The 24,751-nt window shown below is 43.2% G+C and overlaps 1 protein-coding gene across 1 annotated transcript in view; it reads right to left on the bottom strand.

The window, feature by feature from the left end:
- Positions 1 to 24,751, bottom strand: part of LOC149279349 (retinoic acid receptor RXR-gamma) — a 62,758-nt gene that overhangs the window by 21,192 nt on the left and 16,815 nt on the right. The window contains exons 5-8 of the mRNA XM_089501310.1: positions 8,274 to 8,434; positions 7,891 to 8,020; positions 6,007 to 6,139; positions 1,054 to 1,145 (exon numbers count right to left, since the gene is read on the bottom strand). Coding sequence (XP_089357436.1) covers positions 1,054 to 1,145; positions 6,007 to 6,139; positions 7,891 to 8,020; positions 8,274 to 8,434 — 516 coding nt within the window. The remainder of the gene's footprint in view (positions 1 to 1,053; positions 1,146 to 6,006; positions 6,140 to 7,890; positions 8,021 to 8,273; positions 8,435 to 24,751) is intronic.

Here is a 24,751-nt window from a genome sequence, read left to right on the forward strand (position 1 = left end):
CCCAGCTGCAACATTCAGATGGAAGGGTCAGACGTTGGCGTAAACAACATAAAAGCATGGATTCATCCTGCCTTGTATCAACGGTCCAGGCTGGTGGTGGTATAATGGTGTGGGGGCATTTTCTTGGCACACTTTGGGCCCTTTATTACCAATTAAGTATTGTTGTTGACCATGACCATAGTGTACCCATCGTATGATGGTTACTTCCAGCAGGATAATGCACCATGTCACAACACAGTAGGGACACAATAGGTATATAGGTTGAACCTGATGGACTTTGGTCTTTTTTCAACCTTATGAACTATGTTACTATGTTACAAAGCTCACATCATCTCAAATTGGATTCTTAAACATGACAATGAGTTCAATGAGCCAATGGCCTCCACAGTCACCAAATCTCAATCCAATAGAGCACATTTGGGATGTGGTGGAATGGGAGATTTGTATGATGCCATCATGTCCATGTGGACCAAAATCTCTGAGGAATATTTCTAGCACTTTTTAGAAAGTATGACACGAAGAATAAAGGTAATTCTGAAGGCAAATAGGGTCCACCCCGGCACTACTAAGGTGTACCTTACAAAGAGGCCAGTGAGTGTATTTTTTATTCCTTTTTCTCTATGCCTCATTCAATCGTTAACTTCACAATTTATCTCCTCTCTCTTTAATTTCCTACTTTCCCTATGACTCCCAGTAATTTTTACTCTTTCCTGATATTATATTCCGAAGCTTTTAAATTATATTAAACTTTTCTTCATTCTCTCACCTCACATTCCATTTTCCTACATTTCTTCAATTTGCTCTTTGACATTCTTTGACAATTTGCTCTTTGACAGAGGAAAGCTGTTCCCCAACAGAGACCTCTTGATCCCTCTGTCCTGGGGACTGAGACCAAAACACTGAAATATACTTATTCCAAGTTCAGTGTAATCAGACTATAAATAGGGCCAAAATATGTATGTGGTTGTAATGTGTACAGACCCATTTCTGCTTTGTCCTTAACTAATGTGGGGCATGTGTTGGCACAATGTGAGATGAAATGTCTTCATTTACCTGGATTAAATAAAACAATAGCTCGCAGACAACCCAGCTCTGATTTATCCATTTCCATGTCCTTCATTTTAGATACTAGTTCTGTCAGCACCCTTAAACAGAAAATTGGTATATTAAGCAATTAAGTTCCTTCTTCAGCACATAAATGAAACATGTTGACTTTGAAAATCATTATTGTTTTAAACCTATAGTGTGCTATCCCACTAATGATTAAGTTGTAGTAAAATGTATTTATATGTAAGTATATGATGTTTCCAACAAGTTTTTTTTAAAAGCTTCAAGTAGCATACAAGCTCACTACCACACAGAGATCTGCACTCTCCCTGTCTTGAGTGGGGGTATGTGTCTATTCTAATGCAACTAACTTTTACAAATATAAAACATATTTCAGATACCTAAAATGGCATTTTTTTTTCAATACAATTTTTCAAAACTCATTATGATGAGCGTAATACAAAGGAATAATAGGAAGCAATGAAGCTCAAACTGCCATGGAGTAATTAGGACTGCTGCACGTTCAATGAAATGCATCTCCTGTAAGGCAAATAGCTGAAGCAAAGGTATAGAGATATATTTGTATTAAAGTGCATAACATTGCTGGAGTGTGTGTTTAACTTTACCAAATTAACTCAAAGGTACCTTGCGTCTAGATAATTTGAATATAACAAAAATGACATCCCTTATCTAAAATACTTTATAAGTATAGATTCTTGCTATTTGTTATTTAATTGAGATATATTACAAATTTAAAATGGGGTGAAGACAAACATAAGGAATAGAGAAAGGTGAGAGGTACTGTGGGGGTTGTATCAGTGACAGGGATGTTCTTGCAACTAAGATGATATGCTTCACTGAGTGAGTTTTGAGATGTTTCTTGAATGTTCGGAGGGAGGGTGAAAGCTGAAGTTTCGGTAGAAGTAGGTTCCAGAGGTATGGGGCAGCACAAGTGAAGTCTTTTAGACGGCAAAAGGGAAATTTGATAAGTGAGAAGGAAAACCTTAGTCCATAGGAAGAATGTAAAGATCAAGTAGGGGAGTATTTTTTTTTGAGGGCAGAACTATATGGAGGAGAAGTGTTATGGAGGGCCTTATATGTTAGTACAAGGTTTTTAAATTTAACCCCTTCGCGACCTTTGCCGGTTCAGGACCGTCATGACATGAAGGTCACTAAATGACCTTTGACGGTCCTGAACCGTCAAAAAGTAAAATAAGCTTAGAAAGTGATCAACGATCACTTTCTTCGCTTAAACGGCGTTACTGTAATGCCTCGATGTCGAGGCATTCAGCAAGGCCGAGATCGGCATCGGGGGCCATGTCTGGCCCCTCCCCGAGGCGTCAACAGCCGCCATACATTGTATTGGAGGACGCCCGTTTTTAAAGCGTTTAGGAGGCGATCAACGATCGCCTCCTAAACTTAAATGGTGTCGCTGGAATGCCTCATTCAGGAGGCATCCAGCGACACCAAACACTTACCTCTGGGTGGGCTGTGACCGCTCCGGAGAGCGGTCACAGCCGCAGCTGCCGGTGATCTTCGCCATCAGCAAGATGGCGGCCGTCCTGTAAAAGAAACAAACAAGTTTTTAAAGTTCGCTAGATGGTCTAGAGAACTCTGGCTCCACTTGCAGGTTGAATACAGGTACTGCATTCAAGTGCCAAAATAAAATCAAGTTCAAAATAAAAAAAAAATGGCTGATGGGGTAAATTGGAGTGGCTGAGCTCAAAGATAGGGCATAGGTACAGACTTTCCAAAATGGACAAAAAAAGCGCACTTCCCAAATGTGGCATTTTAAATCTCAAACAACATGACAAATCCATGCATGTCGGGTATCACTGCACTCAGGAGATGTTCCTGACCACACATTGGGGTGTTGTTTGACAGTGACATATACCAGGACCTGTATATCTATAACTAAAGTACAATTTGTGTGAAAAAAAAAATAAAAAAAAATTACTATTACAAAGTTTGACAAAGTGTAGTTCTATAATTGGTGCATGGAAAGGGTTAAAATAACAGCATTTGGAATACCCTGGGGTGTCTAGTTTTCAAAAATATATGGTTTGAATTGGTTAAATTGAGTTAACCGGCTTCAAAGATATTCCAAAGAGGAGATGGAGGCAGACTGACCAGATTTGTTAAAAAAGATTTGGAAATCATAAAACACTGCTTGTACTTGTTGCCCTATAACTTACAAAAAACAGCAAAAAACATAAAAACATTGGGTATTTCTAAACTCAGGACAAGTAGTAGAATCTATTTAGCTAGTTTTTTTACTTGCTTTTTTAGGTGAGTAAAATATTTTTCAAATAAAAGTCATAAAATGTGTTTTTTTTCAATTTTTCACCATGTTTTTTTTATTTTTTTTTATAGTAAATAAGATGATACGATCAAAATAATGGTATCTGAAGAAAGCCCATCTTGTCCTGAAAAAAACAATATATAACTTATGTGGGTACACTAAATGGGTGAGGAGAAAATTACAGCTGAACACAAGCACCACAAAAGTATTAAAACAGCCTCGGTCCCACAGGGTACAAAACGAAAAATGAGCCCAGTCCTTAAGGGGTTAATAAGGTAATTGGGAGCCAGTGGAGAATTTCACAGAGTGGGGAAGTAGAAGAACAGCAGTGTGCAAGGAAGATAAGCCTAGCAGCAGCATTTAGTATAGCCTTCAGAGGAGAGAGTATGGGCAGTGAAATGCCAACCAGAAGAGTGTTGCAATGGTCAAGATGGGAAATGATAAGGGAATGAACCTTATGATTCTTGGGTAGGGCGGATGCAAAAGATGTTTTTTTTTGGGTGCAAGTGGCAGAATCAGGCAAGGGAGTGAATGTGAGGGATGAAGGAGAGGTTTGAATCAAGGATGACCCCAAGGCATCGAGCCTGGTTAGTGGGAGAGATAGTCGTGTTGTTAATGGTGATAGAAAATTCAGGTACTGGGGTGGAGATGGAAGGAGGGAAGATAAGTTCAGTTTAAGAAAGATTAAGTTTCAGGTAGCAGTGTGACATCCAAGAAGAAATAGCAGACAAGCAGTTAATATGTGTAACGTTGGACTCAGCAAAGGAACACGGGACTCGTGTGGAAACAGATTTATAAAACCAAATGAAAAACAGGATAAAGCAACAGTGATGTAGTATGTACCAATGCTATGTATGTTGCTGTGAAACAGTTAATAGCATAGTCCATATGTATATCAGGAAGTCAATGAACTCCGTGGAGTTAAGGTTGCAGGGTGCAGCTGGTTACAGCAGGTTGCAGGTTGCCTACAGAACAACCAAGCACTGAATGGATGTCAGTGCTTGGTTTTAACCTTGCCACGCTCCATGGCCCCGCCCCATGACATCATGGAGGAGGCATCCCTCTGTCGCCATGGAGGCAGAGGATAAGAAGGGGGTGTGGTTAGTGCGCATGCCTCTTGCCCACCTCCTGGAGACAGAAGAAGGCCAGCACAGGAGGAGGGATCGTTGCGTGCACCCTCTACACACGGGTGTTCGGGGATGCCGGCAGCGGATGGTTCGGGTAAGTGCCGAGTACCTGCTAGACGCGGGTACTCGGGTGAGGCGCTCCGTTGTGGGCATGACAATATGGGACATGAGAGATGGAGAGATCACGAGAAAACAGTTAGATTTTAGTATCATCTGCATTTAGATGATACTGAGACCAAATGAGTTGATTAGTTTGCCAAGACATGAGGTATAATGAGAGAACAGTAAAAGGCCAAGGACTGGTCCTTGCAGGAACACCAACACAAAGTGGAAGGAACCATTAGAAAGATATGAGGAGATCCAGGAGAGAGCTGTATCTCAAAATCCGGTAGAAGGAAGCAAGCCAAGAAGAAGGCGCTGATCAACAGTATCAAAGGCAGCAGAGAGATCCAGGAGAAGGGGGAAGTGACCTTTTGCTTTGGCAGAGAGCAAGTCATTGGAGACTTTTGTTAGAGCTGTTTCAGTAAAGTAAAGAGGTTTGAAACCAGGCTGTGGAGGCTCAAGGAGGGAGTTAGAAAAGAGGAAGTTAGTAAGGCCATTGTACACAATCTGTCCAAGCAACTTATAGATATGGAAGCAGAGAGATAGGGTAGTTAGTCAGAAAGATGGGATCTAAGGAAGATTTTTTTTTAAATGGGTGTGATTAGGGCATGCTTGAAGGTTGTTGGTACAGTTCCCGATGATAGAGAGAGATTAAATGGGTGGTTAAGTGATGAACCAAGGAATGAGGATAGACAATTTGCGAGATGTGATGGGGTCAAGGGGACAAGTTGTTAGGTGACAGGAAGAAAGAAGAGTGGTAAGCTCTTCTTTAGTTGTAGGGAAAAAGGCAGTTAGTATGAGATGAGCAAGGGGAGTGATGGTGGGTGGTGTAGGAGGGGGTTGCAAAGAAGAGAGGTCTTGTAAAGTAGCTTTGATCTTGGATACCCCAACATCAAAGCTATTTGACAAGATTGAGAAGGGGATTACAAAAAGGTGTTGTGGATCGGAAGAAAGAAAGCATATGAGAGTAGAAAGGTAGAGTTGTTTAGGGAGAGAGACGTCAGAATTGTAGACGCAAAGCACAACTTTGTAGTGAATAAAGTCTTTGCTGAAGTAGCACTCAGCAGTGCAACAGGATTTCTGAATAAAGCGTGTGATTTTGGAATGCCATGACGGGCGTCTCAGTTGTCGAGGGTATTATCCGGTGACAGGGGCTATGCTGTTGAGAGATGAGGCAAGTGTATTGTTACATGGTATTAGAAGATCTGCAAGATATATTATTGCAACTTAAAGAGAGAGAGTAGAGAGAAGAGGTGGATTCTCTGAACCTCAAAGGAACTAAGTAAGAGAGATGGAGGGCTTGGTATATGCTGGAAGGTGCAATGAGGTGAGAGAAGGATGTCGACACCACCACCCTCAAATTAGTGGAGTAGTGTATACACTACTCTTTATGTGTACATATTAGCACACTACATGGATAAGCCTTACCTGTCAAATATTGAGCCTACACCTGCATTGTGTGCACTGCTCCTATGAACGTGCAGACCAGTAGCGAGAAGGATACCATCCTGAACAGACACTGAACGATGAGAAAAAGAAGCTATCAGCAGCTCATTCCAGCCTATAATAATAAGAGAGTACTGGGTAAGAGAATGTGTCTTAGTAACCAAAAAAGTAAAAGTGATGTTGCACTTACACAGCTGAATGTAACTAAATACAGAATTGTGAGGATCACTTCTAGTACGGTTTAATGTCTTTTCACTGAAATAATTGCATGTTATTTTGTCTTATTCATACGTTTTTCTAGGAGCACTTGTCATTTGATATAAAAACAGACACTAATAGGTTGTTGTCATATGTACGTTTTTGTGTTGCTGTGTTTATGCAATTAAAGGGACTGTTTATGTTTAAGCATTCAGCTACACACAACAGCTTACACTAAAGCTTTGTATTGGAGTATGCAATTTTACATGGTGATCTCAGCCTAGCTTGATTATCATTATTGATGATTACCACAGGATAACTCTCCCCTTGTTGTTTACATGTAATAATGCAGCAGAGGGGGCAGACCTAAGGTCTACCAAATTTTCTCCTTCGTAATGTAGATCTCAAAACCACGTGTTTAATTGCTAGTAATATTTTGGCAACACTGAAATTGTAACTTAAATTTATATTGTGATAATTAGACTTGAGTGCCGGCAAAGTCTTAGTGTTTATCTTCATGTTCACTGTTGGGGGAAAAAATCTTTGTATTCTACAAATATTCACCCGTTCCTGTGTTCATTTCGGGGAAATATTCCTATAGGTTCTTCATATTCACTTTTCTCTGCGTTTTCTGGCGGTCTTCAAGTCTTATGTAGTATAGCATGTGTTAATACAAGAATCTACAAGGAAGAAAAAGCTAATAGCGTGAGAAAAATAAATCTCTAACACTCTGAACTGACACTCGTTTCACCGATATGCACCTCGGCTTCATTAAGGCGGGAAAATCTAACTTTGGCGCCAGGATTTAAAGGCCTATAAGAGCAACTCTATTGGTCGCCGGCAGGGGCTTGTCTGGCACCAACCAATAAAGAGCAGCTTCCCTTTCCCATTCATTCTTTAGTGTGAATGCGGTTATGTCAATGCTGCTGCTTACTGTTACAGTGTTATACATTTATTTGATTCATAGGTACACTTCTGGCGATTTATATAAATGATCCAACTCTGTTCCGAATTCATAAAAGGAACCTATTAATTAAACGAATGTATAACACTGTAAAAGCAGCAGCATTGACATAGCTGTATTTATTCCACACTAAAGAAACAATGGGAAAGGGCAGATGCTCAGATTCTTCATTGGTTGATGCCTAGATGAGCCCCCTGCCAACGACCAATAGAGTCGCTCTTACAAACCTTTAAATCCTGGTGCTAAAGCCTGGTTTTCTGATTAATTATTCCCTGCCTTGATGAAGCCGAGGTGCGTCTCAGTGAAACAAGCATCGGGTCAGAGTGTTAGGGATTTCTTTTCCTCACACTATTCTTTTTTTCGGGTTAGAGTGTTAGGGATCTATTTTTCTCACACTATTAGCTTTTTCTCCCTTGTGGATTCCTGTATTCCCTTGCTATACTACAGAATACATAAAATAGGTTAGAGGCAGTGACTTGTAAGGGGGAAGGTACCAGGGAGATTAGAGAGACATTTAGGGATTTTGTCTTAACTAATAGCCTAACCTAGAAGATTGTTCGTATTGTGCGTACATTTATCCTCCGCCATATTTGTTTGTTCGTTATTCGGTTTGTTTTCATGTTCTCCCCAATATGAATGCACAAGTTTAGTGATAATGAAACTCTTCAAACTTTTGAATAGTGTATGATAAAAATGATATTTACCTGCTCTTAGGAGGATTACTTGATCTTCTAAAGGTAAATCAGAAAAGTGTGGAATTCTTTTTGCCCATTCAACTAATGTAAAAAGCTGCTTATCAGCTGCATGGCATATATTGGTAACTGGATCATTAGTCTGAGAACAAAGTGCACAAGAGATACATATTAATTTAGATTATTGATGCCACTTGGTACTGTAAATATGATGACAATTTTAAAACAGACAGCAACATTAACAGAACATCTTTCAAAGCAGAAAAACAGTTTAATCATGTTCAGATTTCTTCATACTATTCATAATCCCTTTTAAAGACAGAACAGGCTATAAGATCCACCTTTGCTTTGAGATGATTACACCTTTCGGAATTGTTTTTTTTTTCTTTTCTTACTGAATTAGGTAAACTAGGATCTCCAAACGCTTCAATCTTTGGTTCCACAGCAAGTTCAGCCTCTAGAATTCTTTCCACTGGCATTTCCTCACTTGTACTGCATGTGGATTCTGCCTCTGTGTCGCTCTTTTCTCTACTTCTTTGTCTTTCTTCTTGAACTGCTGTAAGTAGGAAATATATATGTCAGCAAAAATACAGACTTTGAAGGGGCACTGCTAATTTAATTTTAAATGAGTATCAGAGTCCTCTTTGCATGGACATGCATTTTACCGCGTGTTAGTCAGTGCAGGTATTCTATAGCTATTGGGATTTTTCAGTCCCATTAACTCTTTCCCTAGCTGCCTCAACAGAAAGCAAGGAACATGCAATGGTATGCTTCTTTAACATGCTCAGAAAAATCCATGGGAGTAGCAGCAGCCAATCATGTATGATATCCAAACACTGAAGATTTTCTAGCATACTAGTGATTGGTTGCTTCTTCAGCGACAGCAATCGAGTGCCTCTGAGCTTGTGGTTTGCATTCAATTTCTTCTTTGTTTACGTCAGCCAGGGCTGGACTTAACCCCTTAATGACAATTGCCGGTTCTGGCACGGCACGGAAAAACAAGTCGATTATGACAAATGACGTGCCAGAACCGGCACGCCTTTAAACGGGTGCAGAAAGCGATCTACGTTCGCTTTCTGCACCCAAACGGCGTTGCTGTAATGCCTCGACCTCGAGGCATTCAGCAACACCACGATCGGCACCAGGGGCCATGTCTGGCCCCTCCCCGGGGCGTCAACAACCGCCATACATTGTACCCGCCCGTTTTAAAAGCGTTTAGGAGGCGATCAACGATCACCTCCTAAACTTAAATGGTGTCGCTGGAATGCCTCGATCAGGAGGCATCCAGCGACACCAAACACTTACCTTTGGATGGACTGTGACCGCTCCGGAGAGCGGTCACAGCCGCAGCTGCCGGTGATCTTCGCCATCTGCAAGATGGCGGCGGCCTGGGAAAAAAAACAATAAAGGTGAAAAAGTTCGCTAGACGGTCTCCTGACCCTCTAGAGAACTCTGGCTCCACTTGCAGGTTGAATACAGGTACTGCATTCAACCATGCAAGTCAATGGAGCCCAGCTTTCTAATCACAGTGTGATTAGTAAAAATAAATTAAAAAATAAAATAAAATTAATAATAATTAGAAAAAAAATAGTAAAAAAACAGTAAAATGTAAAAATAATTTCCCACTGATGTCACTATCAGGGGAACCTTCAAGTTGAAAAAAAATTTTACATTTTTTTTTTAAAAAAGGCAAAAAAAATAATATATATATAAAAAAATCTATTTTTGTGAGCAAGTCCTAAAATTAGCACATTAGCTTAAAACAATTCTCGCATGGAAAGAGTTAAAATACTGGCATATTAAATGCCCATGGGGTGTCTACTTTTAAAAAATGTATGATTTGATGGGGTAAATTGAATTGGCTGGGTTCAACAATGTCCCAAATAACACGGGGGGAAGGATGGCCACACATCTAATTTCCAATTAGAAAAATGCACACGTACCAAATGTGGCCTTTTAGTTCCCCCCAAAAATGACAAACCCATGCATGTGGGGTATCACTGCGCTCAGGAGATGTTGCTGAACACATATTGGGGTGTCATGTGACAGCGGCATAAACCAGGAGCTGTAAATTCATACATAAAGTAGGTGTGTGGGGGAAAAATACACACAAAAAAATACTACTGCAAACTTAGAAAAAATTCTGGTGGTAAAATGTGTGCATGCAAAGAGTTAAAATACCAGCATTTAAAATACCCTGGGGTGTCTAGTTTTCAAAAATATATGGCTTTATTGGCCACACTGAAATGGCCAGCTCAAAGATGTACCAAATTGGCATTAGGGGATCCACTGCCCATGCCCTAAGTTCAACATTGAAAAATGCGCATGCCCCAAATGTGGCCCTTTTGCCCCCAAACAGCCAGGCAAAATCATTCATGTGAGGTATCGCTGTACTCAGGAGATGTTGCTAAACACATATTGGGGTGTTTTATGATAGTGACATATACCAGAACCTGTTTATTCATACCTAAAGTAAAATGTGTGTGAAAAAACAAATGCAAAAAAAATGACTACCATAAAGTTTGACAAAGGCTGATGGTAGAATTAGTGCTTGAAAAGGGTTAAAATACTAGCATTTGGAATACCCTGGGCTGTCTAGTTTTCAAAAATATATGACTTGATGGGGTAAATTGCATTGGCCGGCTTCAAAGATACCCGAAATGGCACATGAGGGGAAGAATTACCAGATTTGGAAAAAATGGATTTGAAATAGCAAAACGCTACCTGTACTTTTTGCCCCATAATGTGTAGAAAAAAGCAAAAAAACATAAAAACATTGGGTATTTCTAAACTCAGGACAAATAGTAGAATCTATTTAGCAGGTTTTTTCATTACCTTTTATAGATGAGTAAAAGATTTTTCAACTAAAAGTTAGAAAGTCATTTTCTAAATTTTTCACCATATTTTATACTTTTTTTAATAGTAAATAATATGATACAATCAAAACAATCTCATCTAAAGAAAGCCCTTCTTGTCCTGAAAAAAACTATATCTAATGTGTGTGGGTTCAGTAAACGGGAAAGAAGAAAATTACAGCTAAACACGAGCAGCGCAGAAATGTTAAAACGGCCATTGTCACGAAGGGTACAAAAAGTAAAATCAGCCTTTGTCACAAAGAGGTTAAAGGGACAATTTAGTGAGCCAAACAGATTCACTAATAAAGAATAAATATGCATAAGTCTAGTGATGTTGAATACCAAATTGACCATTTGGTACAACAGAACAATAGCTAAACGTAAGATGCTGAATCTAGCCAATAATACTGCAATTAATCAGTGCTTTGTACACAGCATTTTGGTTCAGATAATAAGAATTCTATCCAAGAAAGAGAGAATGGGGCCAGAACAACGTACTAAATTTTCCTTGCTTACCTTGGAAATTTCAGTTCCTGTAGTCCGTAGGCAGCACAGGATGGGTTAAGTTCCGTTCCCAGGTACAAGGCAGAAGAGTCCAATTAGCATAATTAATGGAGCAACCTATTTAAGGCCCCAAGAACAGACATACACTGAGTTCGTATGCAGCAAAGAAAAATGTATTGGGTGGGATCCCTGTGCTGCCTACGGACTACAGGAACTGAAATTTCCAAAGTAAGCAAGGAAAATTTCGTAAGTTCCTGGTCGTCCTACGGCAGCACATTATGGGATCTAAGTAGCAGAACATAAAGGGAGGGTCATTAGTAATCTCTCGCCTTTTCGAGCACTTTTTTTAGGCTGAGCTCTGAGACAAATCCAAATGGTAGTGTTTAGCAAAAGTAGATGGAGATTTCCATGTTGCAGCTCTACAGATCTCCTACAAAGGCACTTGGCATGCTTCAGCCCATGAAGCGGATTTAGCTCTCGTGGAGTGTGCTTTCAAACCCTGCGGAGGATCCATGCCTTCCTGTGAAAATGAGAAGATCATATCCAATTGGATTAAAAATGCTATAGTCGCTTTTGCGGCCTTTTGACCCATGTTTCTTCCAACAAATTGAAGGAAGAGATTCTCAGATTTTCTAAAAGCTTGGGACCTGTCTAGATAACATAAGACTGCTCTCCTGACATCCAACGGAGAGGGTTCTTCAGAGTTATCTGATAACGGAAGAGATGGAAGAATGATTTCTTGGTTGAGATTATCTGGTTTGTTTATTTTGGGAATTAAATCAGGTAGGGTTCTCAAGCATGGAGCGGTTCCCACATCCCTCAGATATGGTTCTTTACAGGAGAGAGATTGTATCTCACTGATCCGTCTGGTGGAGGCAATGGTTTTCCATGATAAGAATTTTATGTCAATATCCTGGATTGGTTCAGACGGAGGTAGGGAAATATGTTTGAGGACTGTAGGTAAATCCCATGATGGTATGGGTCTAGATACTGCAGGTGTAATATTGTTCATACCTTTGAGAAATTTCTTTATTACCGGGTGACCTGTGAATTTCCCCATCAGAAAATGGGTAATTGCAGCAAACTGAACACATAAAGTAGAAGCTTTTAAACCTTTTTCAAGGCCGGCTTGCAGGAAACAAAGAATCATCTGAAGATTGACTTCTTTATCCGGATATGAAGCTCGAAACATCCCAGATTCTGTTATAGGATTTTTTTGTATTAGGTCTATTTGCATTATCTAGAGTGAGTAGCACATTATCTGGAAGACCTTCTTGTCTAAGCGATTCTAAGACACTTTCCATGCCGCTAAGTTTAGGGCCTGAAGATTTTGATGCAGCATTCCTCTTTGTTTGAGGAGGTCTGGAATTTTGGGAAGAATCCAGACATGGCTAGCTGTGTTGCCAAAGTGAACCATGCCCGTCTTGGCCAATAAGGGAGATTTAAGATGGCGTTCGGTTTATCCCTTTTCACCTTCTCCAAGGTTCTTTGGATCAGTGCTGGTGGAGGAAATGCGTAAACAAATTTCTTCTCCCAACTTATGGCCAGACCATCGAGGTGAAATGGACAATGATCCTTGTTGAGGGAACAGAATAGGTTCAGCTTCCTGTTGTCTCTGGAAGCAAAAACTAGACTTGGGCACCAGGGGGCTCTTCGTGTTCGTCTTCGTGCTCGTCTTCGGGGAAAAAAAAATCTTCGTATTCCGCGAATATTCGCCCGTTCCTGTCTTCTCTTCGGGCGAATATTCGCGGACATTCTTCGTGCTCGTTTAATCTTCGTTTTCCTCCTGGTTGCCTAGCAGGGGTTAATACGGGGTTAATAACACATCACAGCAGCAGCAGCTGCCGTGAAGGTACGTGTGTGCAGCTCTATTGGTCGTTTCGGCAGGGGGCTGGTCTGGCATCAACGAGTGAATTGCAGAACTGCAGAATGCACTTCATTCGTTGATGGCAGGCGAGCCCCCTGCCGAAACGACCAATAGAGTTGCACACACATACCGAGGTGTACTGTCCATAGATGTTTAATAAAAGAATAGGGAATATTTTACATTTTTAAATTGATTTTGGACCACTTTACATGCCTAACATTTGCTACCTATTTACAATGGCATACTTTGCAACAACCCAACTTACTTATTGGACAGGACTGGAAAATAGCAGGACTGTCCACCAAAATCTTGGGTGTGTTGGCAGGTAGGCTGATGGAAAAATGTTGGACAAGAACTAAAAAATAGCTTAGGGTTAATGTACGGTTATGTTTAAGATTAGTAGCAGTGCACTGGTTTGGTTAAAGATGGATTATGTCTAAATAATAATAATTTAATTTTAATGTTTTTTTTTTTAAAAAAATAGGGGTTTATTTAAATGTATTTTAAAGTTAGATTTATTATTTAGTACTTGATTATATTTATTAAATGTTTATAGTAGCGTTACCTACCGAGCTATAACTACCTATGTGTATTTGCATTTTGCATACCTAGTTTAGCTAAATTAGATGGGACAGGACTGGAAAAAAGCAGGACTGTCCCTGAAAAAGTTGGGTCTGTTGGCAGGTATGTGGATGGAAAAATGTTATAGGGTGAAGTGTGAGTTATAGTGTTAATGTAATGCTATTAGTGAGTGAAGGCCAGGGCAAATAACAAGGAAAAGGTCCTTGTGTTTTGTGCATTGTAAGTGTGTGTGTATGTGTGTTATGTGTGATGTCACTGTGTGTTATATGTGTTATATGTGTTATTGTGTGTGTTATGTTTGGTTGGTTGTGTATCAGAAGGAAAATAATGAAATGGAAAAGGAAATGGGAAAGGCAAATGAGTGGGCAATTGGCGACCCGCTCACCTGTTTCACCCCAGGGCAAAGCACCCAAACACTGTCAGTCTTAGACGTTTGGCAGCAGACTTCCAGAGCTCAGACACAAGGCCCTAGCGTAAGCTGGCCACTCCGGCGGAGGTAGCAGGCGTTGCCACACCGCAAACAGAGGCAGCCAGGGGGGAGAAACTGCCCTTACCATTAGGGACATTTTGGGCATGACTCTAGCCAGGAAGCGAACTGGCAGAGAAGAGATGCTGGCACCACCACCAGCAGCAGCATTGAAAAGGCGAATGAGTGGGCAATTGGCGACCCACTCACCTGTTTCACCCCAGGGCAAAGCACCCAAACACTGTCAGTCTTAGACGTTTGGCAGCAGACTTCCAGAGCTCAGACACAAGGCCCTAGCGTAAGCTGGCCACTCCGGCGGAGGTAGCAGGCGTTGCCACACCGCAGACAGAGGCAGCCAGGGGGGAGAAACTGCCCTTACAATTAGGGACATTTGAGGCATGACACTAGCCAGGAAGCGAACTGGCAGAGAAGAGATGCTGGCACCACCACCACCACCACCACCACCAGCAGCATTGAAAAATTGGAAAGGCGAATGAGAGGGCAATTGGCGACCCGCTCACCTGTTTCACCCCAGGGCAAAGCACCCAAACACTGTCAGTCTTAGACGTTTGGCAGCAGACTTCCAGAGCTCAGACACAAGGCCCTAGCGTAAGCTGGCCACTCCGGCGGAGGTAGCAGGCGTTGCCACACCGCAGACAGAGGCAGCCAGGGGGGAGAAACTGCCCTTACAATTAGGGACATTTGAGGCATGACACTAGCCAGGAAGCGAACTGGCAGAGAAGAGATGCTGGCACCACCACCAGCAGCAGCATTGAAAAGGCGAATGAGTGGGCAATTGGCGACCCACTCACCTGTTTCACCCCAGGGCAAAGCACCCAAACACTGTCAGTCTTAGACGTTTGGCAGCAGACTTCCAGAGCTCAGACACAAGGCCCTAGCGTAAGCTGGCCACTCCGGCGGAGGTAGCAGGCGTTGCCACACCGCAAACAGAGGCAGCCAGGGGGGAGAAACTGCCCTTACCATTAGGGACATTTTGGGCATGACTCTAGCCAGGAAGCGAACTGGCAGAGAAGAGATGCTGGCACCACCACCAGCAGCAGCATTGAAAAGGCGAATGAGTGGGCAATTGGCGACCCACTCACCTGTTTCACCCCAGGGCAAAGCACCCAAACATTGTCAGTCTTAGACGTTTGGCAGCAGACTTCCAGAGCTCAGACACAAGGCCCTAGCGTAAGCTGGCCACTCCGGCGGAGGTAGCAGGCGTTGCCACACCGCAGACAGAGGCAGCCAGGGGGGAGAAACTGCCCTTACAATTAGGGACATTTTGGGCATGACTCTAGCCAGGAAGCGAACTGGCAGAGAAGAGATGCTGGCACCACCACCACCACCACCACCACCACCACCAGCAGCATTGAAAAATTGGAAAGGCGAATGAGAGGGCAATTGGCGACCCGCTCACCTGTTTCACCCCAGGGCAAAGCACCCAAACACTGTCAGTCTTAGACGTTTGGCAGCAGACTTCCAGAGCTCAGACACAAGGCCCTAGCGTAAGCTGGCCACTCCGGCGGAGGTAGCAGGCGTTGCCACACCGCAGACAGAGGCAGCCAGGGAGGAGAAACTGCCCTTACAATTAGGGACATTTTGGGCATGACTCTAGCCAGGAAGCGAACTGGCAGAGAAGAGATGCTGGCACCACCACCACCACCACCACCACCACCACCACCAGCAGCATTGAAAAATTGGAAAGGCGAATGAGAGGGCAATTGGCGACCCGCTCACCTGTTTCACCCCAGGGCAAAGCACCCAAACACTGTCAGTCTTAGACGTTTGGCAGCAGACTTCCAGAGCTCAGACACAAGGCCCTAGCGTAAGCTGGCCACTCCGGCGGAGGTAGCAGGCGTTGCCACACCGCAAACAGACGCAGCCAGAGGGGAGAAACTGCCCTTACCACTAGGGACATTTTGGGCATGACTCTAGCCAGGAAGCGAACTGGCAGAGAAGAGATGCTGGCACCACCACCACCACCAGCAGCAGCATTGAAAAATGGGAAAGGCGAATGAGTGGGCAATTGGCGACCCACTCACCTGTTTCACCCCAGGGCAAAGCACCCAAACACTGTCAGTCTTAAACGTTTGGCAGCAGACTTCCAGAGCTCAGACACAAGGCCCTAGCGTAAGCTGGCCACTCCGGCGGAGGTAGCAGGCGTTGCCACACCGCAGACAGAGGCAGCCAGGGGGGAGAAACTGCCCTTACCATTAGGGACATTTGATTCATGACACTAGCCAGGAAGCGAACTGGCATCGAAGAGACACTGGCACCACCACCAGCAGCAGCAGCAGAATTGGGAAAGGCGAATGAGTGGGCAATTGGCGACCCACTCACCTGTTTCACCCCAGGGCAAAGCACCCAAACACTGTCAGTCTTAGACGTTTGGCAGCAGACTTCCAGAGCTCAGACACAAGGCCCTAGCGTAAGCTGGCCACTCCGGCGGAGGTAGCAGGCGTTGCCACACCGCAGACAGAGGCAGCCAGGGGGGAGAAACTGCCCTTACCATTAGGGACATTTGATTCATGACACTAGCCAGGAAGCGAACTGGCATCGAAGAGACACTGGCACCACCACCAGCAGCAGCAGCAGAATTGGGAAAGGCGAATGAGTGGGCAATTGGCGACCCACTCACCTGTTTCACCCCAGGGCAAAGCACCCAAACACTGTCAGTCTTAGACGTTTGGCAGCAGACTTCCAGAGCTCAGACACAAGGCCCTAGCGTAAGCTGGCCACTCCGGCGGAGGTAGCAGGCGTTGCCACACCGCAGCAAGTGCAACCAGGGGGGAGAAACTGCCCTTACCATAAGGGACATTTGAGGCATGACACTAGCCAGGAAGCGAACTGGCAGAGAAGAGACACTGGCACCACCACCAGCAGCAGCAGCATTGGAAAAGGCGAATGAGTGGGCAATTGACGACCCGCTCACCTGTTTCACCCCAGGGCAAAGCATCCAAGCACTGTCAGTCCTTGGCGTTTGGGAGCAGACCTACAGAACTCAGACACAAGGCCCTAGCGTAAGCTGGCTACACCGGCGGAGGTAGCAGGCGTTGCCACACCGCAGCAAGTGCAACCAGGGGGGAGAAACTACCCTTTCCATTAGGGACATCTGAGGCATGATTTCAGCCAGGAAGCGAACTGGCAAAAGATACTGGCACCACCACCAGCAGCAGCGTTGGAAACGGAAAAAGGTGAATGAGTGGGCAATTGACGACCCACTCACCTGTTTCACCCCAGGGCAAAGCATCCAAAGACTGTCAGTCCTAGGCGTTTGGGAGCGGACTTACAGAGCTCAGACACTAGGCCCTAGCGTAAATTGGCTACACCAGCGGAGGTAGCAGGCATTGCCACACCGCAGCAAGTGCAACCAGGGGGAGAAACTACCTTAAACATTAGAGAGAAAAAATTTAACTTTCCAAGCTAAGAGCTGGGTAACCCAATTTGGGCAGATTGAATTTAAGAAAGGCAATCTGCTCCATCAGATGAGGTGCCATGCGTGAGCGCTGTGGACTCAGCATGTTTCCAGTCATAGAAAACACGCGCTCACTTTGAACAGTGGTTGGCGGACATGATAGAAGCTGCTGCGCAACCCATGAGAGTGCAGGCCACACACTCTTCTTTTCATCCCAGTAGCTAAGAGGATCAACATTAGGAGCAGAAGGAACTTCACAGAGGTAAAGTTTGACCATTTCAGCAGCACTACTCTCCTTTCTGCTGCTAGCTCTGTCAGATGGTCCAACTATACTGCCAAGTGCCTCTTCCCAAAACGCAGCTGCTCCACTCAGCTGTGTTGTGCTGCTTGTGGCACTGCTGCTGATGCTGCTGCTAGGGGTAGCAGACCACATCATCTCTTCCTCCTCCTGCACCTCACCCTCCTCGGACAGCATTCCCATTTTACGCTGCCAGTCACGCACCTTGTTGACCAATTGCTCCCGGTAGCTACTGAGAACATTGAATTTCAAAGCTAGCTTTCCCTTAATTCTTGGATCACAAAGGCACGCTAGCATCATTTCGGGACTCTCTTCCATTCGCTTGCGAAGGTGTACTTTTAGCAGATCCTTCAGCTTCCTGACTATGGCTGCTACGTCAGGATGTAGAGTGCCACCTTGAACAGCCTCACGGTTTCCAAGGAACACATCCATCTTGCTGCCTAGATGGGAGAACACTGGGATTACCTGGGCCAGACTGGCAGTGTTTGAGCTTAAATTTTCTGTGGCATCCCTGAATGGTTTAAGGACTGCCACTAGCTGGGCGATCACTGTCCAATCCTCCCTATTCAATGGAGAGGTAATCCCAATATTGTGCTCTGAGGCAAGATTATGGATTGCCCTCTGCTGCTCCAAAATCCTCTCTAGCATGTCTAACGTGGAGTTCCACCGTGTACTGACATCCTGACGTAGGCAGTGTACGGGAAGACCTGACCACTCTTGCTCTTCCCTCAAAAGTTGGCTAGCCTTAACACTATGGTGAAAGTGCCCAGCGATCTTTCTGCAGCGGGACAGAACTACTGCTGCCACATTAGTTCCTTCTGACATTGCTGCCTTCACTACAAGATGGATGATGTGGGCTGCACAGCGCACACCAACAATATGACCATCTCGCAGCGCTTTCACCATATTGGCACCTCCGTCAGTTACCACAAAACCAACTTCAACATTGGTGCCCGCCTCTGCTCCCACCCAAAGGCTAAACATTTTCCTAATCGCATGCAGAATATTTTGGGAAGTGTGCTTTTCATCCATCACTTCTGCATGGAGAAGGAATGATCGGTAGCCTGCTGCAGCAACTTCCTTAGACACACCGGGCTGCCACCAGTGTGCTGTCAAAGAAAGAAAGGCATGCTGGGCGCTAGGTGCACTCCACAAATCTGTAGTGAAATGAACACACTGACCAGCAGCCTTGGAAAGCTCCTCTTTCACTGCTGCAACACAGGACCGATACAGCGAGGGGACAATGTTCCTGCTGAAAGTGGAACGTGACGGAACTGTGTATTGTGGAGCCACAGCCGCCATCAATTGTTTGAAAGGCTCCCCTTCAATCATGGAGAAGGATGCCCCTCCAACAGCAATGAACTGACCAATAAGTCGCGTTACTTTATTGGCCTGCTGTTTGGGCATCGTTCTCTTGGAGTGGAATGCCCCAAATTCTTCCAGGGTGGGCTGGGCATGCAGTGCTCCAACCTGCCTTGGTCTCTGGCTGCCAGCACTAGTTGCTGCTGCTGCTGCTGCTGCTGCTATTGGCTCAGAAGAAGAAGCTGTTGGGGTTTTTCCACGGCCACCAGCTATGCTGCCTGCACTAAGTTTTACCTCTGCATCTTTCCCCAATAGCACAGCGTTGTGTTGAGTGCTGAGGTGATGCTTCATGCTAGCACTGGTAAAATGGCCAGACACTTTCCCTCTGCTTATTAGCTTCCCACAATGTTTGCAGTTTCCATAGCGCCCTTCTTCAACATTTTCAAAGTGCTCCCAAATTGGGGCGCGCATAGCCTTGGAGTGTGCCTTGGGTGCTGCTCTTACTGCTCGGGGTGGATGAACAGAGGCAGAACTAGTGGTGGTGGGACTGGTGGTAACAGTACTGGCCATAGTGGGACTGCTAATTGCTTTAGATTTGCTAGGTTTTGCTGCTGCTGCTGGTGGTGGTGATGGTGATGATCGTAGCGGAGAAGGTGGAGGCTCAGGGGAAAATTGTGCACTAGTCATTTGGACACTGCTCCCTGAGGAATCTGATTCCTGACCACTCATCTCCTCTACTTCCTCTGGCTCATAGTCTAGCTCTTCATTAGCCAGATCGAATGGAATTCCTGCTAGGCTGGAGCTAAGACTGATATCGTCGTGAGACTCGTGACTAGTAGTAGTGCGAGCAGGAAGAATAGACTCTGCACTTGGCCTCTCAGTCTCAGGCTCCTCTGCTACCTCGCTAGGTGGAGTTCCACTATGTGTAGCCCTCTCTCTAACTGTCTTTACAAAAATTTTGTAAGGACTTGGTGGCTTGCTAGAGGTACTAGGAGGACATGGCGTGGCGGTACCAGTGGGAACAGTAGGCGCAGCACTAGTGGTGGTAGAGGCGGGGGTGGTGGTGGTGGTGGTTTTCCCTACAAAGGAATGAGATCGCTTTGGTTTGGGACCCCTCTGAGTCTTGCTGCTAATTTGGCTCTGCTTGGTACCTTGCATGCTGCTGGTGGATGGGGAAGATGCTGCTTGGGGCAAAAGGCACTTCTTTTTAGTCACTGGGCTGGTACTACTTGTGCTACCCTTTAACTTTGAACGTGCTTCTGGTGCTTTAGGCTTTCCGTAAAAAACCATAGAGCTTGTGGGCCTAGCCGCACTACTACTGCCTGCTTTTGGTGCCTTTCCTTTACTTGATGATCCTTCAAGCAATGCTTCCCCAAATGATAAGCGAGAGCTTGGCCTACTTGGCCGACTAGACTGACGCAAAGGCTGCATCTTAGAGCTGGTGGTGGTGCTGGTGGTGGTGGTGGTGGTGGTAGATGGAGCTTGTCCCTCCTTAGTCCCAAAAGGAGGATCCATTTCAAATTTTGTGTTGTGTGTGTAGTGTAGTGTAGTGTAGTGTAGTGTTTAAAAAACTATAAAAAAAAAAATAAAAAAATAAAAATAAAAAAAAGGAAAAACGAATTAAAGACAAAAAAATTAGAGGAAGTTCTCTTCAGTGCTACTGCTTAAAAAGTAAAACTATGCACTACTGCACTGTGCTGTGTGCAATCTGCCAAAATCCTAAAGTTATTGAAATTATTAACTCAAGATTAACTATTTAATAACTAGCAGTATTTTATTTTTAATTTGAATTTACACGGGCCTAAGAGCTTAGCCTACCACTATGCTAGCCTAAAGCTATATTTCCTTACTATAAGTCTACCTCTAGGCAGACGCTCTCAAACCCACTAAGCTAAAGTGAGGTTAAATCAGATTCAGTATATGATTTATTAATTAATATTAAGTTATATAATATTAATAGATTAGAACTAATTTACTTATATATTATGTATTATAGATAGAAGAATATAGATTATGAATTAGAATTTAGAATTAGAATTACTTATATTATAGATTATGAATTAGAATATTATTATTTATAATATATTATAGATTAAGATTAAAGAAGATTAGAATTATTTTAGTACTACAGCTAGTAGCTTGAAGCTTTGCTTAGTACAGCTCGTCACAGTCAATTTTTCTTGAAAAGAATTAGAAATAAAATAAAATGTCACAGCAAAACGGTTATCTTCACTGCTTGCTGCACTCACTAGCCCAACAAGTTCACTTCACTGATGGACTGAGGTGAGCAAAACACTAAGGGTACTTTTAATAAAATTGAAATAAAATGTAAAATAAATGAGAAAATCTTTGCAAAACAGTTAACGTCACTGCTTGCTGATCAAAAAAAACCACAGCACTTATGCGGCTGCACTCACTAGCCCAACAAGTTCACTTCACTGATGGACTGAGGTGAGCAAAACAAATGAAATAAAATGAAAGATTAATTAAGAAAAATTGACTTGGTCTCTTACTGTTGCTAAAACAAAGCACAAACTATAGAGCTGCAGCACCAGTACTAATAAGATTAGCTGAACTATACGCTAGTAGTAATTAATTAATATTATTACTTTTATTTATAGCTAATTTAATTAACTATTAAGATAAGAAAGAATTAGAGAATTATTGATATTACTGATTTTAGATTAGACACTAGTAGATGTTCTGAATGTCTACAGTACACTCTACACTAGTATACTATTACTAACTATAACTGACAAATATATATATAATTTTATAATGAATTCAATTATTAATTATATTAATTAATATTACTGATTTTAAATTAGACACTAGTAGATGAATGTCTACAGTACACTCTACACTAGTATACTATAGTATATATATATATATGACTGACAAATATATATATATATATAATATTATAATGAACTATTAAATTATAGATTCTATTAAATTGTAATTTATAAATTCTATTTAATTTATTTAAGCAGGACAGGCAATAGGCACTAGTGCCAGCCCAGGGCAAGGGCACCCCAGTGCCACTGAGGCACTGGGTGCACTGTCAACTCAACAGCACTTACACTAAAGTTGATGACAAATTAATTTTAAAAAAATTAAATTAATCAAATTATTATTATTAAATATATTAATTAAGTAGCACTGAAGTGAGGATGAAGTACACAGTGAGAAATGGCAGGCTAAGGCTTACCAGTCTCACACAGAACAGAACAATCTCTCTCTGTAACGCTCGGATGCAGCACAGCAGTGTTGCCAAAGCAGTCACAGCGAAAAATGAATGGATCTCTCAGGCAAGCTCTGGTCTTATAAAGGCGCCTTCAGAATTCAAAAAACAGCAGCACAGGCATTGGACGAGACCCTTAGCGTTACGTCACAAGAGTGAGCTGATTGGACAGACGAGGATCAGCTCACTCCTGTTTGAAATTTTGGCGGTTGCGCGGCAAAAACGAAGACGATCACGAAGAATCTTCGATTCTTCGTGATTGTGAGTCTTCGTCTTCGCCTACGGTTTGCCGGCACTGTATTCTGTTCTACGTTCCTTCGGAACGAACAAAAAAACGGCCTCTTCGTGCTCGTTTTCATGTTCGCCCGAAGACGAATGCACAAGTCTAGCAAAAACGTCTATTTCTGGGTGACCGAACTTCATAATTATCTGTTGAAAAATCTTGGTGTTCAGTGACCACTCTGCTGGGTGTATGACATGACGGCTGAGGGTGTCTGCTTTTATGTTTAAGGTGCCTTTGATATGAACAGCCGAGAGACTCTGGAGATTGGCTTCCGCCCAGTTGAAAATCAACTAGCATTCTTTCATCAACAGTGGAGACTTCGTCCCTCCTTGCTTGTTGAGATAAAATACCGTAGGGAGGTTGTCTGACCTCACTAACACTTCTTTCCCCATCAGACAAGATTTCAATTGGAAAAGAGCTAGTCTGACAGCTCTTAGTTCTCTTACGTTTGACGATAACCATCTTTCTGTTGAGGACCAGGAACCACTTTAGATCTTGACAGACTTGTGTCGGTATATAGAGGAAATAATCCAATGACTGAGGATCTCTGTTCCACTTGTTCAGAATGCAATTTTGAAGAGGTCTCAAATGGGCTTTCGCCCAGGGCACTGCGTCTATAGTCGAGGACAGGCAACCCAGGGTTCTCATGGCTTGACGAAAGGACACCTTTGGAGATTGAATTAGGTTGTTGACTTTCTTGAGTTTCGTGATTCTGTCCGAGGGGAGAGAAATATTCATCTTTCGGGAATTTATCATGAACCCGAGGAATTGAATCGACTGTGTAGGGGTGAGTTGTGATTTTTTGAAGTTTATGAGAAAACCGTGTCTTTGAAGGAATTGGATGGTTGTCTGTACATGCTGTGTTAACAGAGCTTCTGATTCCGCTTTGATCCACCAATCGTCTAAATAGGAAACGATGTATATCCCCTGCAATCGGAGTGCTGCTGACAGTACAATAATGATTTTCGTGAACACTCTGGATGCCGTTGAAATCCCAAATGGAAGACACGTGAACTGGAGAAACCAGATTTGTTGATCGACCTGAATGGCTACTCTCAAATATTTCCTGTCGGATTTGGCAACTGGGACATGTAGATACGCATCTGTAAGATCTAACGTAGCCATCCAATCTCCTAGACTGAGAATGTGCTGGGACGCTGAATGCAGAGGTAGGAGTTTTGTTTTTAAAACCTCCCGCCTCCAGAACCAAGCCGCATAACACTGCAGGGAGTAGATTGCTGAGTAGGAAGATGTCCAACACCTGCTGCAAACGGTATGTTGCACTGCTCCCCTCTAAAGTGCAGGAAGCTGGGTGAGGGCTATCCTGATGGCTCAGACTCTGGGTGGTAGAACTGCACACCCAGATAGAGTCTGCCAGCAGCGGCTGGATAAGCAAAACAGGTCTAATCCCGGAATATAAATGCCCCTAAATATCACTCCTGGCGGTAGAACTGCACGCCAAAGGGAGCATATGGGGCAACGTAGATAACCCAAATAGGTGGTAAAAACTACACACCTGTAGAGGGTTAATCAGTCCATAGATAACACTGTTGTTCTTTCCAGGTAGACTCTTCACCTTGAGAAGAAAAAAGAACTCAGTGTATGTCTGTTCTTCGGGCCTTAAATAGGTTGCTCATTAATTATGCTAATTGGACTCTTCTGCCTTGTTCCTGGGAACGGAACTTAACCCATACTGTGCTGCCGTAGGAAGACCAGGAACAGAGGTACTCAAGTGACTGGTATATGTAGAGAGCAAACTTAAGTATGTCTGAAAATAATGTGAGGATCATAAACAAGCAGATATGAGGTATTTTGGCAATTTGTGAAAACTAAAAGGCTAAACAAGGTGTATTGGTCAGCAGGTGCAATATATATTTGGACAATGTTCTCAAACTATTGATTCCACACCAAGTTTAGCCAGGTGGATTATGGATTAATTTCCAGAAGCACTAATTTGTTTCAAGATTAAATGTGAAGAATTTATATCATTGTGGCAGGAAATAATTACTTTTTTTCAATGTACTGGCCATCACAAGCTTAACATTTTTGGAATT

The sequence above is a fragment of the Sceloporus occidentalis genome, unplaced genomic scaffold, assembly GCF_023333645.1.
Source record: "Sceloporus occidentalis isolate IW3139 unplaced genomic scaffold, rSceOcc1.0.p SCAF_170, whole genome shotgun sequence".
Taxonomy (NCBI): domain Eukaryota; kingdom Metazoa; phylum Chordata; class Lepidosauria; order Squamata; family Phrynosomatidae; genus Sceloporus; species Sceloporus occidentalis.